Source organism: Mauremys mutica, chromosome 6 (genome assembly GCF_020497125.1).
Source record: "Mauremys mutica isolate MM-2020 ecotype Southern chromosome 6, ASM2049712v1, whole genome shotgun sequence".
Lineage (NCBI taxonomy): Eukaryota > Metazoa > Chordata > Testudines > Geoemydidae > Mauremys > Mauremys mutica.
The window spans coordinates 128,360,376-128,377,312 of NC_059077.1; the positions used below are offsets into that span (position 1 = coordinate 128,360,376).

General features: G+C 40.9%; 1 protein-coding gene across 3 annotated transcripts in view; it reads left to right on the plus strand.

Annotated features, from left to right (window-relative positions):
• The window catches only part of FSD1L (fibronectin type III and SPRY domain containing 1 like), a 66,090-nt gene that overhangs the window by 23,782 nt on the left and 25,371 nt on the right, over positions 1–16,937 (plus strand). For all 3 annotated transcript variants that reach the window (XM_045021275.1, XM_045021274.1, XM_045021276.1), the window contains exons 6-9: positions 2,791–2,912; positions 10,176–10,385; positions 10,860–10,958; positions 15,207–15,336. In XM_045021275.1, the coding sequence (XP_044877210.1) occupies positions 2,791–2,912; positions 10,176–10,385; positions 10,860–10,958; positions 15,207–15,336 (561 nt within the window). The remainder of the gene's footprint in view (positions 1–2,790; positions 2,913–10,175; positions 10,386–10,859; positions 10,959–15,206; positions 15,337–16,937) is intronic.

Sequence of the window (16,937 nt, forward strand, 5' to 3'; positions counted from 1 at the left end):
CCTTCCTGTTCCTTCACAAAAACACTTTAGAATCCTTTTGCCAGCCACTTCTCTCATGTCACAGATCCCTGGATGTGAATTTGGTAGAAATGCTTTTTGTCCAACTTTTGACTTCTGAAACAGCATGTCATTAGTTGCTACTTTTCAGAACTTGATTTTTCTTAAATGGTTTTTTTTTTTTTTTTTAAAGGATAGGATAGATTGAAAGTTTGATTTCAGAGCATTTGACAGATGGATAGCACTCCACGGTAATGCTGTACAACTTTATTATAAGGTGTTGTTGAAGACCTAGCTGGAGGGCACATACTTCCCTTTTCCTACTTCCCCCCACTTATGTAGAATGGGGGATGTTATCATACCAATATCAGTCTCTGCTGTTTCTGGAGCTAAGAAGTCAGATCTGAGAGTGAACATGAAGGCTGTTAACTAGTCTATGCTCTAGTCTCTACCATGATACTAGTTATATATATTTTGTATACAAGTAACCTCTCCTCATCCCCTAAATAAGATGAGTAGGGTGGTGCTAATAAAGCATGCCTGTTTGATTCAGCAGAAAACAGATTTTGTTTCGGAGTAGTGTCCAGTATTTTCAAAATGGGAATCTGCATTTTAAAGAGACAACTGGAATTTTCTTCAATGGAAGATTTAAGGTGCTTTATAGTGAAATCTTTAATGGTCTTCTGTAATTGAGGAACACAGTTCTACAGTGTTGGCAGCTAAAGCATTTCTAATAATGGACAAATAAGCTGATACTTTAAATGTTGTTGGGTTTAATACTTTCTGAAATCTGAGAATCGGACTAAGGCCTTAATTCTTCAATGCCTTGTCTTTCATTTGGTCATGCTTCAAGTCACCTGGGCCTGATGAAATACATCCTAGAATACTCAAGGAACTGACTGAGGAGTCTGAGACATTAGTGATTTTTTTTTTCTTCCAAAAAGTCATGGAAGATGAGAGCTTCCAGAGGACTGGAAAAGGGGCAAATATAGTGCTCATCTACAGAAAGGAAATAAGGACAACCCAGAGGATTACAGTCACCTTAACTTCTGTACCCAGAAAGATAATGGAGCAAATAATTAAGCAATCACTTTGCAGACACCTATTGGATAATAAGGTGATAAGTAACATCAGTATGGATTTGTCAAGAACAAATCATGTGAAACCAACCTAATAGCTTTCTTTGACAGGGTAACCAGCCTTGTGGATGGGTGGGGAAGTAATAGATGTAGTATATCTTGACTTTAGTAAGGCTTTTGATAGCGTCTCCCATGACCTTTGCATAAACAAACTAGGGAAATACAACCTAGATGAAATTACTATAAGATGGGTGCATAACTGGTTGGAAACCATTCCCAGAGAGTAGTTATCAGTGGTTTGCAGTCAAGCTGGAAGGGCATACAAGTATGGTCCCACAGGGATCAGTTCTGTTCAATATCTTCATCAGTGATTTAGATAATGGCATAGAGAGTATACTTATAAAGTTTTTGGACGATACCAAGCTGGGAGGGGTTGCAAGTGCTCCGGAGATAAGGATTAAAATTCAAAATGTGGACAAATTGGAGAAATGGTCTGAAGTAAATAGGATGAAATTCAATAAGGACAAATGCAAAGTACTCTATGTAGGAAGGAACAATCAGTTGCACACATACAAAATAGGAAATGACTCCCTAGGAAGGAGTACTGCAGAAAAGGATTTGGGAGTTGTAATGGATCACAAGCTAAATGAGTCAACAGTGTAACATTGTTGCAAAAACTGGAAAACAACATACTGGGATGTATTGGCAGGAGCATTTTAAGCAAGACATGAGAAGTAATTCTTCCCCTCTGTGCTGATTAGGCCTCAACTGGAGTATTGTGTACAGTTCTGGGCACCACATTTCAAGATGTGGACAAACTAGAGACAGTCCAGAGAAGAGCAACAAAAATGATTAAAGATCTAGAAAATATTACCTATGAAGGAAGATTTTTGGGGGGGGGGGGAGAACTGGGCTTGTTTCTTCTGGAGAAGAGAAGACTGAGAGGGGACATAAGCCTTCAAGTCCATAAAAGGAGGAGGGAGAAAAATTGTTCTTAACATCTGAGGATAGGACAAGAAGCAATGAGCTCAAATTGCAGCAAGGGTGGTTTAGGTTGGACGTCACAGGAAAAACTTTCTGTCAGGGTTCTTAAACACTGGAATAAATTGCCTAGGGAGGTTGTGGAATCTCCATCGTTGGAGATTAAGAGCAGGTTAGACAAACCAGGGATGGTTTAGATAATACTTAGTCTTGCAATGAGTTCAGGGGACCAGACAAGATAACCTCCTGAGGTCCCTTCCAGTCCTATGATTCTAGGCTTGTGCAAAGTGGCTGTAAAATGCTACCAAATCAGAATTTTTCACTTTCAGTGGCTAGTGTTACTCTGTCCGCACAGGTCTAAATGAATACCCCCAAAGCATGAGAGAATCAGGCCTGAAGTCTTTTTAGTAACTTCTAGGTTGTCTAACATGGACTCAGTGTCGCAGATCAAGTGAGAGGGAGGCACTTGTAACTGACACCAGATCTTTTGAGATATTCTCACAACAGTGAAACACTTCTTGTAACTTAAACTTCAGAAAACTGGTTAACACCATTTTAAAATGTGGGAGCTGATTTTTCATATATAAGGGAAGAACAGCGCACTCAAACTTAATTCACTTCAGAAGTTGCTACAAAGAATCGCATGGTTTTGACACCTCAAAAGTTAACTTCCTGAGTATAGAATTTCCAAAATACGAACCACATTTTCCTAATAAGCCTTTCTTTCCTGTAGAGTCACAATGGCTTCAGCATTCCGCATTTCTTTGAAACCAAAGGTCAGTGATAACATGACTCATTTGATGGTGGACTTCTCTCAGGAAAGGCAGATGCTCCAGGCCTTAAAGTTTTTGCCAGGTAAAATTAAGTCCTATAGTGAATTGAATGTTTATACTATAAGATATCTGGGATAAACAATAGTTTAATTCATGCAATTTAATATGTGGATTTTTTTCAGCTACCTTAAGCAGTTTCTTTAACATTTACTAAAGCTTTATATATCTTGACAAATATCAGATCTATATCATCTATTTCATAAAGGTGGTAGCACACATATAGACCTCTATACAATAGTAGGGCCAGTCAACAAAGGTGGGAATATAACTTGTTCTTTGCTCTGTACTTGTTCCTTTGCCATCATAGGTAATTGCTTAAGATCATACATGCACTGGCAAGGTATCAAGTATTTAACGCGTCAAACAAGACTCAGCTTGTGAATATGTTACTACTTCATGCAGTTCACAAGGTGCCAGGGATATAAGTGCAGAGGCAAGAGTGTTTGAGTTCCTTAGATCATATTTTGAAAGGAAGTCAAATCTTTGAATTTCCTGGATTAAATGTTAGGTTCTCAAAGGCAACAGTCCACTAAACTTTAAATTGCTGATACTTAGTCTGAGCTCCAACTCAAGGAAGCCTTTCCTTTGGTGTGGGAATTAATAACCTCAGCACTGTTTCTAGAGCTATTAAGCCTCCTGCTGGCAGTCATGGTCACTTTCACTGTATGATGTGGAGGTAATCTTGGTCCTGTGCTTAGTGTTTGTCTCAAATCACTATCATGATGCTTAACTGGCAACTCATGATGAGCTGTGCTGAAATTACCATTCAGTCCTTAGACTCTGGATGAAAATGGCAACTCAGTTATCCTCTTACCCTTTCTAGATAAGGGAGGAAGCTTGAAATGCTGCTTGTATATTGTACTTTTTATGTGGGGTGACAAATGGAGGACTTGAGTGACCAGTGCTGTGAGTGAAAACATTTGCAGGTACTAAAGCCCTCAAAAAAATTACATTCCTTAAACTGGAAAAATTTTCAGTTAACCCTTGTTATGCAGCCAGTTTCAACGTATTTTTGGTTAGCTACATACTTGCTCATGCAAGATAATCCAGCACTTAGCCTTACAGGTGATCTTTCCATACTTAAATGCCATCACTGGATTTTTTCCCCCTTCTTTCTAGTGGATAACTTGTATATCTAGTGGATAGCTTGTAATTGTTTGGTACAGCGCTTTGTCGCTACGTATAGCAGCACAGATTCTTGCAGGCAAAACTTACTGGGTGTTGATTCAGACACTTTGAAATCCCAAACTTGGTGAGGCAGTGATATCTAGGCATTTATATAATGCACATCACAATGGTACTGGAGTACCGTACAACTTCTAAAAGTTAACACATGAAAGAATCTCATCTTTCTATCTGGCCAAGAATAATGGGTAGTGGTAGGTGCTTCAAAAATTGCTGGCATGGCCTCTGAATGATAGATGTCTTAGTATTTCTCTCAAACTCTTAACCTGTTGCTGGCTGACTTCTATAATCTTCTCTCCAAATACTACTATATTTCTCTTTAAACCAGTTAGAATTGTTTTTGTGATTCTTTAAGACTTTTTGCTTACCACTTTCTTAAACCTTTGTTCTCAATTCCTGTACAATTTAGACAGAAATTCCCAAATGTTTTGTAAACCACGTGCCCTACTGGAACATCAGGTTTTATGACTACAACTTGTCCTGTGTTCTATTCAAATAACCCTTGTGAGAAGTGAAAAGCATTTACACTGAAGTTGTGCTATTTAAAAATGTTCAGTAACTTTTCAACATACCATGCTTGGGAGGCTGGCTGCATGGGATAGGTATGTAGACTGAAGACGACTTTCTGCTTCTGCTGGGAAGGCTAATAAACAAAGTGGAGGGCGCCATATCTCCTCTTGGCAAGTTATAAATGTGCAACTCTCTGGCTTAATGCTACCTGCATTTCATGTTATGAGAACTGAGCTGGAGTGAGTATTTTGTGCACTCACAAACAGTGGCGTAGCCAGGTTTTAAGTGTAGGGGGAGCAAACATAAAAAAGGCGCCCTCCCTTGGCTCCTCTGGCCACGCCCCCGACTCCTTCCGTTCCCCCTCCCCCCCCCATTAACCCTTGGACGGGCTCAGGACTCCTGCAGGCTTCCTGGGGATGCGGATACTCTTCTGCCTCCCCCCCCCCGCAGTCCCAGGAGAGTCTCTCCTGCCCAGCGTGCTCTGCAGGTATCCCCCGCCGTTCCAGGCTCCTGTGCCACGCCAGGGCCCCCCCATCGAGACAGCACGGCCTGCGCCCCTGCCCTGTGGGCCCAGCCCCAGGGAGCCCCTCACCTGGACCCCCTAGTGCAAGGCACCGGACCCCCCCGCTCACCTTCAATCCTGCGCCACCACCTGTCCCTGGCCTGCTCCTGGCACGCTCCATGTGGGGCTCGCCAGCCAGGCGGCCTTAAAGGCACAGGGGCCCTTTCGCCTCGTCCCGCCTGCCACATTAGCAAGGGGCGGGGAGCTCTTGGCCGCCGAGCCCTGAGCGGAGGAGCTGACCCCCTCGCTCCTCCGGCTGCGCCTGCCGCCCCCCCCATAGCTCCTCTGGCTTGTCTGTTGTCAGCACCGGCCGGCAGGCACCACTTCTGCGCCTGCCACCCCAACACGGCTCCTCCAGCTGTGCTGCCGCCAGCGCCGGCCCGGCAGGCGCAACTTTTTGAAAACATGCTGAGGGGAAGCAACTGCTTCCCCTAAACCACGCTAGCAAAGCTACTGCTCACAAACCTTCTTTGTTTTCAGAGTAGCAGCTGTGTTAGGGTACGTTTACACTTACCTTCCCAGTCGACGTAGAGAGTTCGACTTCTCGGAGTTGAAACTATCGTGTCTGATCTAGACGCGATAGTTCGAACTCCGGAAGCGCTGCGGTCGACTCCGGTACTCCACCACTGCAAACGGCGGTGGCGGAGTCGACGGGGGAGCCGCGGAGTTCGACCCCGCTGCGTCTGGACGGGTAAGTAGGTCGAACTAGGGTACTTCAAATTCAGCTACGCTATTCACGTAGCTGAATTTGCGTACCCTAGTTCGACCCCCCCCTTCTTAGTGTAGACCAGGCCTTAGTCTGTATCCGCAAAAAGAACAGGAGTACTTGTGGCACCTTAGAGACTAACAAATTTATTTCAGCATAAGCTTTCATGGGCTACAGCTCACTTCTTCGGATGCATAGAATGGAACACACAGACAGAAGATATTTATACATACAGAGAACATGAAAAGGTGGAAGTACCCATACCAACTAAGAGGCCAATCAATTAAGATGAGCTATCAGCAGCAGGAGGAAATAAAACCTTTGAAGTTATAATCGAGATGACCCATAGAAGGTGTGAGGAGAACTTAACATGGGGAAATAGATTCAATTAGTGTAATGACCCAACCATTCCCAGTCTCTCTGTTTAAACTTAAGTTTAAATTGTATCTAGTTTGCATATTAATTTGAGTTCAGCTGTCTCTCTTTGGAGTCTGTTTCTGAAGGTTTTTTTGTTGCAAAATTGCCACCTTCAAGTCTGTCACTGAGTGGTTAGAGAGGTTGAAGTGTTCTCCTGCTGGTTTTTGAATGTTATGATTCCTGATGTCAGATTTGTGTCCATTTATTCTTTTGCGTAGAGACTGTCCGGTTTGGCCAATGCACATGGCAGAGGGGCATTGCTGGCACATGATGGCATATATCATGTTGGTAGATGTGCAGGTGAACGAGCCCCTGACGGCGTGACTGATGTGGTTAAGTCCTACGATGGTGTCACTTGAATAAATATGTGGACAGAGCTGGCATCGGGCTTTGTTGCTAGGATAGGTTCCTGGGTTAGTGTTTCTGTTGTATGGTGTGCGGTTGCTGGTGAGTATTTGCTTCAGGTTGGGGGGCTGTCTGTAAGCGAGGACTGGCCTGTCTCCCAAGATCTGTGAGAGTGAGGGATCATCTTTCAGGATAGGTTGTAGATCTTTGATGCGCTGGAGAGGTTTCAGTTGGGGGCTGAAGGTGACGGCTAGTGGCGTTCTGTTATTTTCTTTGCTGGGCCTGTCCTGTAGTAGGTGGCTTCTGGGTACTCTTCTGGTTCTGTCAATCTGTTTTTTCACTTCAGCAGGTGGGTATTGTAGTTTTAAGAATGCTTGATATCTTCTCCCTCCCCTCCCCATGCTCTGACTAGGGTTCCATTTGCATAAAGAGAAACGGTACAATAAAAGCAAGACTTGAAGCTTTTCAGAGATTTCTCTGAGATGTCTGCTGATCTTCAATGCAAATTGAAATTTTAGATAATTCTTTTTACCACTCTCACATGTTTCATGCACTTCATGACACACCTGCTGGGATCATTGAATTATAACTTGCACTCTTCTACTGAAGTGTGCATCGCTGTTTAAGCATGCTGCAATTTAAGCTGTACTACTATATCAGCAAAAAAAGGTTTGCTTCAGTGATGAAGAGGTTTAATAAATTTTGTCTCTCTTCAGTGGTGGTGTCTGTCCCTATGACTGACCTTCATTTGGGATATATGGAACAAGCACACTGAACCGGAGACTGGCATAGTGATTAAATAACCAAGTGTTCAGCTCTAAAAAGTGACAGAAAATGGTACCACCTTACTTGGTAAATGTGCTACTGTTGTGTATTCAGTTGGGGAAAACTTCCTGTTAGAAATCAAAACCAACCTAATGGTACTGAATGTTTGTCACTATGAAGTATTTACATGAATATAAGTTAAATGCCTTTTGATATTAAAAACATTGGGCTTCTAACTTCAGCATCTTCAAAAGCTGAAAAAGAATTAATATAAAAGTTCTTATGCTTAACTGCAGATGCTTTTGCAGTTTTTTCTATCTAGAACCTAGAGGGGAATAGGTATCCAATGATGACTGGAGAGGAGCATGGTAGTAGGTAGAATTAAACACATCAGGGAAGTTGAACTTTCAAGTGACCAGGATGTGTCCCCAGCCAGGCCAGTGTGACCACCCATGGTGCTAATGCTTTCAGACTGCTTTTTTCAGCACACCTATTGCCAGACCAAACAAGTTGGGAAAGTATTGGGATCTGAGGTCCGATCCTAATTAGTAGACTGAATACTTGTTGGTCTTCTTGCCTGAATTTGCAACCTGTTCATTTTGGTCAATGTGCCCTCTGAGGATGAAATACACTTAAGTCATTTGTATGCATAGGGTTTCATTTAACAAAACCCAGTGAGGTTTTTGTATGAAGGGGAGAAATCCTAACCCTGTATTTGCTGGCTTGAATGACAGTTCTTACTGCTTGGTAGTCATCCTCACTCTGCAGAGCTGATAGTTAAAATTGAGCTAAAAATTTCTACTGCATCCTGTGCATCAACAGAACTGCTTACCAAGTTTCAATTGGCTACATCTGTGAAAACTCAGTGAAAGCAGCAGTGTTGCAGGTGTAACTTAAGTCTCTCAATTTGAAGACCATAGATCTTCAAGATTTAATTGCAGGTCCAAGTTAAACTGGAGAATGTCTATTGGTGGTTCATGACATGGAAAGAAGCAGCTTGAATCAGAACTCAGACTATTTACAGGGCTGCTCGTTGAGTGGGGGGAAAATCACCTACTGTAAATAGAATGTACTTCCGCAGAAAGAGGCCTAAATATGAAACTCCATTAATGCATTTTTGTGTGACTTGTCAGAGGAATAGCTTGCTTCAAAGTGGCAGGCCTCAGGGGAATAAAATATCTCATGGGTTGTGAGCAAGCATACTTCAAAAACTCTTTTCAGGACCCCTTTGAAAACTGCAGAAGTTGTTTGAGTATTAGGTAGAGAACGTTTTTTCTTTAAAGGCAAAAACAGATTCTTGAACAAGAAACACATGGATACTACTTTCCTTTCCTGTCAATGTAAATTTGACTCCTAAAGTTCTTGATTTCAGCTTACTGATGAAATAAGGTTTTGGTCATGGGCTCCAGCTGTAATTGACTACTTACCTTTTTTGCTTGCTTTGTGCGTTTTTATGTTCAGAAAGAAACCTATGAAATTCCATTTGATTAAGGTGTGGTTTGTGTTAATTCCTACTTTGTCTGCTATCCATTAGTATATTACTATCTGTCATGCATCCATCTTCTGATGCTGCCTCTTTCCTGCTTCATGCATGATGTGCGCCTCGGATGTTAATGTTTGGGGATGTAGATGGGAAAGAGAAATATAGTGAAATTGGTTCAAATTGTAGAATGTGCCCTGATGCGTTTCTTGGGTAGCTGGTGTCATGAGATGCCGAGGTTCTGCAATATGACCTGGTATCACACTGGGAGCAAGAAGTGAGTTTCGTTTCTAGTGTAAGGGTAATCCAAAACTGAATGCGGTAGGGCTTAGTAAAGAAAGTTGAAGTTTTTTAATATGGTACTTGAAATACCTGAGATCATCTTATGTCAACTTAGTCTACTGATTTCAGAGAGATTAGAGGATTTGGAGGATAACAAAATAAAAACACAGTAATTTGAGTAAGCCTTAAATTATGATTATTGGAAACATACTTTCCTCAGTGACCTGGCGGTGAGAAGCTAGTTTGCTTTTTAGCTTTTATCCTTTTGTTTGGATTTTGCTAGAAAATACACTACAGAAAATAAACCATAAAAACACAAGTCTACTAATGTTTTGATACAAGTTCACCATCTTGAGATAGAGATATATACATTAAGTTTACTCATTAGTAAATGCTTTGTGTTCTGGTCACTGTATCTGTATGTACCTTGTTTTCTCTGAAAATGTTATGTTGTAAATCTATGTAGTGATGCTTGTATCCAAATATTATAAACCAACCTTTTTTTAAAGTGATGGAAGCATGCTCTTGCTGCATGATCCTATATCAGGGCTCTAGCTCTGAGTGCTCTGTAAAAAGATTTGTCTGAAAGAGCTTAAGACAATTTAACCTCCTTAAAATGTTCTTCCTACTTGCTTATTCCAACAATGGAACCACGATTGCCAGTCCCCACCAGCTCTGTTTGCTTGTTACTGTTTATACAAGGAGGTCAGGCTGACCTGTACTATCAGAAAAACAGACAATAACGGTAGAAGTTAATCCTAGAGCTAATGCATATTTGTTAGTAAAATGCTAATTTTGTGTTTAATATATTCACTTAACAGGCAGCGTATTAAAGAGCAATAGCCTGATATCCTATTTAAGTTCCAATTTGTAGATACTTGAGTAAAGTCCCTGAAAGGAATGAGTGCTACTGAACCAAAGGCAAATTTCTGATTCTCTTGTGTGGATCCAAAGGAACAGACTGCAACACTGGGGTGGCAAACACTTTTTTCATCTGTACTCTAATGTTTTTGTTTTTGTTTTTCTTTTGCAGTCCCCAAAGCTCCAGAGATAGACCCAGTAGAGTGTCTGGTAGCTGACAATGCTGTAACGATAGTATGGAGAATGCCAGAAGAAGACAACAAAATTGATCATTTTGTATTGGAATATAGGAAAACTAATTTTGATGGTCTTCCTCGAGTAAAAGATGAAACATGCTGGGAGCTGATAGACTATATCAAGGGCACTGAATATACATTATCTGGTAAAGATTGCTCGGTTACCTTCTTAAAAAGTCTTCTGCCCTTGAGGTGACTCTGAACAAACACTGGGCTTTTTGTATGTAACAGAATCCTATTAGAGACAAGGTGGGTGAGATCACTTCTCTTGGTGAAAGACAAGCTTTTGAGCTTACACCAAGCTGCTGTTCATGTCTGGGACCAACATGGCTACAACAACACTGCAAACATAGAATGCTCAACTATACAAAACACTTGCTGTTGAAGGGGCATCCTTATTACAAACACAAATGTTACTCAGTAAATGCATGAAGCCTCCAGATAACTGGTCAGTTACAGGGCCTTCCTATAGAGACCTGGGTCACCTTTTTTTTTTTAGCTACCAGTCGTCCTGATTCTATACTAAATAAACTTTCTTCTTATTTTCTTAATCTAGACTATATGGAACCAATCACTATCATTATGACAAACTTTTTAAGTGTTTCACAATTTTTTTTCAGGACTGAAGTTTGATTCAAAATATATGAACTTTCGGGTAAGAGCTTGCAACAAGGCTGTGGCAGGGGAATACTCTGATCCAGTAACTTTGGAGACTAAAGGTAAAATGACATGGCAGCCTTGCATGAATGTGTAGAAAACAATATTGTAAACACTGAGGAGAATTCAGCACTCTCTAGCCAGTCAGTCTAATGGCAGCAGAGACAGAGGCAATGAAAACTTGGGTCTGAGGTTTGTGGGATGAAATTCAAATGTCATCTGTTAATGAGCCTACATGGAAAAGGATTAAGTTAGGCTGCCTTGTCCTATTACTCTACTGTACATAAACACCTAGCTCTACTAGAAGCTGAAAAATCTCTGTAGGTATGTAACCATTCCTGGCTCCAGTGTCTGAGATTGTCTACTGAAACTGCTGGTCAGGTTTCTGAAGTGTTGGTTGTTGTTGCAGTTTAACTTTTCTGGGGAAAGATTTTGCTATTATCTGGAGCTGCTTGATGTGAGGGCAGAGTTTGACGGAATGCTTCTGAGCACCTTGGCACTATATATGTGTTCACATAACTTGAACAGTAGGTGACAGCCTATTAACATTTGAGGATTGCTGTGGGAGGGGAGGGCACGGATATCTGAAGTCAGTCTTGTGGATCTGTATAGTGAACAACTTGAACTGCAGAAATCCTCTGAGAATAGCAAAGAATATCCATATAGCCTATAGCACTTCCCAAGTGAAGCTGTCTTGGGTAAGTACATGACCACTGAAAGGTAGCTTAGAAAGCAGGTATATTTATTATGCTTTAAATCCGAGCATTGCACATAGCCACTCAATACTGGATACTAATCTGTAAGCTATAAATTTTTTAGATGGCAAATAAGTTACTGAGTGTATATACACTATTTTCCTTATTAAGATGTGGTCAGTGACTGTTTTTGTAAGTTAAACCTTTTTTTAGTCCGAGGATTGCTTTGTGGATTCAGAGTTATATCTGCTTGGCTTGGTGGCAAAATAGCTGTATAGTATTTTTCTTTTGCTATAAGAGTAAGCAGATTCTTGTGACTTGTGCTTTACCAACAGTTGTTAGCTGCTTCCTCTGAAGTGCTAAGTTCTAAATGCAGAATGACTACTGATCTGTGACCCAGTAAACACAGCTGGACTTTCAAATCCCAGGTTCAGTCTGCAGGGATGGCACCTGTAAACTTAAAGATATGCAGCCATTGTAAAATGAGCAAAGTTGGGGGTGAGGGGGTTGTCATTGAAATACAGCATAAAACTCCACACTTTATTTTGAAAAGTGAAACATCCATCATAGTTGAAAGTGTACTTTCTATATAGTATATCCCATCAAAAACACACATACTGAAATTTGAGATCTTTCTTTTCTTTCTCCCTTTTTAAGGGCCATATTCTGAACATACCCATCCTGTTGATCTAGAGTAACTTACTGCTCTTCAGAGCACCACGTGATGCTTATGGTGTTGGGGGATATGGCTGGTGGCAGTCTGTCTGTCTGAGCAGAATGTCTCAACACAACTTCAGAACATCACTACTATTTTTGGGTTGTAGGACAGCAACAAACAAGACAGTGCACAATATTAATGAGAGGGCAGCTTTTCTGGACCAGAGCCACCACTGCCACACCCTTACAAAAAGGGCAATTAGATATCTAATGTCCATGCAGAATCGACAAGGTTCCTGTTCTGAAGGGACACTAATGTGCGTTCAGTTATCTGCTTTGGAAAAATAGAAGGCTAAGTCAACAGAGGATTTGAAACTCCGGTTCCAGAGAGATGAGGGATTTTAAGCTTAAACCTAGGTCACTAAGCTGTCACCTCTGACCCTGTCATTTTAAAATATTTCTGGAGCCATATGACCTTTCAGGAAAGTCATGGGTTTTTTCCCTTTCAATTTTTAAAAATCAATCTTCAATTCCAATATTGTGCTGTCAGTTTTCCAGACTACAGTTTGTCACTTACAGTTGACATTAAAGATTTAACTTTTTAGATTGCATATGTGTGTATTGTCGGATGGTTTGTCAGCCTCCAGTCTACTTAAATCTAGCTCTTTCTGGAAACTTCAAGGAATTTATTGCTAGACCTACAATGTTTTGTAGAGAAGAAGAGTTTCAAAGTACCTTTTTCAGGAACTTCATAGATGTAATTAAGGTGCTTGGTTTTTATACTGAGGAGATCTTAAAAAAAGATGACCAAGTAGATTGTTTTCATTCTGTTAGACTGACTTGAAAACCAAAAAGATCAAACTGATGGGTGTTCTAGTTTGACGTTTTGGCTGGCTTACCAACTTTTCACTTTTTGTCACACTTAAGGATTAAATTGAGGTCCGACAATAAAAACAATGCCTTAAAATATGATCTGCATTCAAAAAGAAACTAGCTGTATCTGCTTGTGCTTCCTAAACATTTTTTGGAAACTACACCAAATCCCAGAGATCACTGATGGATCTTGAGCCTGTGCTCTTAAAGCAGTATCTCACTTATTGCCTTAGATAATCTATATAAAGGGCTGTTTCACTACTACTATATAAACTTCAAGAGAAACATCTGAAAATTGTTTCTGCTTTATTTTAGGACTTAATCAGATACAATAGTAATAATCTTTATAAGAATTTGCTGCAACACAGTGGATATCCTGGAAGAGAGGGGGGTGGCGGGGCTAATAAATTTAGAAAAATTGGCTAATTCCACTTAGCTTCTGGTAAGTGCTGCTTCATGATGGACAGCTGCATTTGAAATGTATTGTACTGTCTTTAAGTTGACCACTGCTGCAATCTCCACTCTTAAAGCAATTATTTAAAAAAGAGGCATATTGAAATGCAAAATGGAAGTCTCTAATGTATTCTAATTAAAACCTATTAATATGGCAGTCACTATTAGGCAGGCTCCTTGCTTCAGAAGCATAACTCCCAAGAGGCTCAATTATTTTGCTTAGTCAGCAATAACAAAGATGGAACTTGCTTAAATAACAAATTCCAGTGAGATGGATTCAAAGTGCTAGCATAATTTTTTATCTTGGTTTTATATTGGGTATGATGGGCCTCTGATCTCAATCTGCATACTGCAGTAGTTCAGGCTTATGAATTGTGGACCTCTTGATCTTAAACACTTCTCCCTGCGGTAAATGTAGTACTTTGTAATAGCAGGACAGTATTCAGAGGAGAGGTGAAAATCAGCTCTCTAAAATGATGGCTGCTGGTGGTTGGCATGTCTATTCTACTTTGTGCTGTCTGTTTTTTTTCTTTCCCTGGGTGAAGGATTTGACATTAATTACTACTGAATCTTCATTAGTTGCTTGCATCCTAATGCCTGCTTTAATCTCTGCAGGTCATTTTGCGGTTTGACTGTCCATATATATTTGCTGTTCCTTCAGCTTTATTGTAATCAACAGGTTATGACAGTTACATCTTCGTCATAGAAATAGCTTGCAGAAGACAGTGATATGGAGAGCAGAAGTGGGCTTAGTTTTTTTGGTCACTCTCTCTAACTATAAATCTTAGCGTAGGTTGCAACTAGTAGGAAGTGTCTCTGATTTAATACTAAAATTTTAATTGATGAGACTCTGATTTGAACATGTGTGGTATGGTCCGGAGACTACAGTTGGACTGGCTGGATTTCACTTGTTTATAGTAAAAAATGTCAGACCAACTATAATTAACATTACATTTTAGTCATGGGTATTTTTAGTAAAAGTCATGGGCAGGAAACAAATTCATGACCTGTACATGAATTTTACTATATACCCCTGACTAAAACTTGGGGGGTGGGAGGGCAGAGGTTGCCACGGGGAAGAGGGGGGCGGGGCAGCTGGGGCAGACTCTCTTCGCAGCTCCTGGGAAGCAGCGACTCTAACTCCATGTGCTGCCTCCTCTCCGCCCCAAGCCTCAGTTCTGCAGCTCCCGTTGGCTGGGAACTGCAGCCAGTGGGAGCTGCAGGGGCAGTGCCTGCAGGTAGAGGCAGCTTGTGGACCTAGGAGCTGAGGGAGGGCAGTTCCTGTTGCCCTTCTGGGGAGCTTCCCCCCAGGTAAGCACCACCCTGCATCCCAGCCCTGAGGCGCCCCCCTTCCCAACTCTGAGACTGCTCCAGTAACAGCCAATGCAACGGGCCCAAGGGCTACCCAAGCTGCGCAAGCAGCTCCCGGGCCAGCCACACCAGGCTGCTGCAGAAGTCAGAGGTCACGGAATCTGTGACTTCCATGACCTCTATGACAAAAACGAGTCTTAATTATAATTACTTGACTTTATAGTGCATTGTTGTCTACTACTCCTAAATTTTTTTTCTTAAATAGACAGCATGGGGAGATAATCCCTGTCTTTTTACTCTTGGAAATCTTGTCTTGACCAGCACTTGTCTTCAATTTGGACAATACATCATCTCATCTGAACCTGAAAGTTGAAGATTCTTATGTTGAGTGGGATCCTACTGGAGGCAAAGGCCAAGAAAACAAAATAAAAGGAAAAGAGAATAAAGGCAGGTGAGAACTTTAACTCTAAGATCTGTAACCTGAAGTCTTAATTTGAATAAGGTTAATATGTTTAGAGCGGCAAACTATTTTATTGCACTGTTTGTGCTTAAGATACCTAGTATATTAGTTTTGAATTGGCATACCATGAAATGCTGATTCCCTGGACCATAAGGTTGAATTAAAGATCCTTAAATAGGGAGTTGTCGGTAAACCTGACTTGTTGGACTATGGACAGGAAGTGAAGGGAGGAAAGTCAGTAGTATTGGTAGCTGGCACACTCCTGCCTCTGTAGGAGTTTGCATCTCTCCTTACTCATCTGGTTGATGTAACTGGACACCAAAGGAAATTTCATCTAGACATTCTTATTTGGAAGAAATGTTGCTGTGGTATAGGATGGGGAAGGCCCAAGAGAGGGATAAGGCATATAGTCCCACTGAGAGGAGACACTCAAGTAAGCCACTTTAAATATTTGAAGAGAAGCCAAATCAAGAGTTAGAATTTTGTGAATTCAAGGACTTGTATAATAAATGTGCCAAGTCAAATAGAGTAAGCCATCTCCATTTACTTCACTTTTGGACAGTAACTGTCTGAACTTCAGATCTGACACACTTAGATACGGTAGAACCACCAGTTCGAAGAATGAAAGACTGAGTCAGTCTTGCTAATACTGTATTGTAGATGGATGGAGTTTGATAAAACAAAAGAAAAAAACAGCATAAAGAGAACCAATCCATGGCCCTTTTTTGGAAGGAATTGAGGGTGTATTGGCATACCCTGAAAAGCTGTCCTTGACACACACTTCCATCTCCATAGTCCTGCTACATTCTTTGCATCAGTTGTCTGCCAGACTGCTGTTCTCAACCATGGAGTTAAGTTGCTTTCTATGGCATTGTATGAATATTTTTTTTTTTGTTTAAGTACTTTAGACCAGTGGTTCTCAACCTTTCCAGACTACTGTACCCCTTTCAGGAGTCTGATTTTTTTTTGTCTAGTGTACCCCAATTTCACCTCAACTACTTGTGTACAAAATCAGATTTAAAAGTACACAAGTGTTACAGCAGACTACTGAAAAATGGCTTGGTATCTCATGTTTACCATGAAATAAATTGATTGGAATATAAATATTATGTACTTTCCAGTGTATAGTATATAGAATAGTATAAACTAGTCATTGTCTGTATGAAATTTTAGTTGGTACTGACTTTGCTAGTGCTTTTTATGTAACCTGTTATAAAACTAGGCAAATATCTAGATGAGTTGATGTACCCCCAGAGATACACATACCCCTGGTTAAGAATCACTGTTCTAGATTTTCAAGCTTGAGGTCAGCTCAAACTCACTGGGTAAGGGAAAAGGGGAAGGGGCCAAGTCTCCTACCTGAGTAGTCTTGAGTCTATTCATGCACTAGCCTTAAAATTATATAAGATCTGTCATGCCTAGAGGTGGTGTATATCTACTCCATTGAGGTGTTTTGGCTGCTCTTAACTGCCTGTCAATTTATCACTGCTGATGAGGCATTCCCTATGACTGTCAGCTATTTCAACTTCTAAACTTACTATCTTCCATCAGATATGGACAGTAAGGGATGAAATGGGTAACCAGCCACTTAA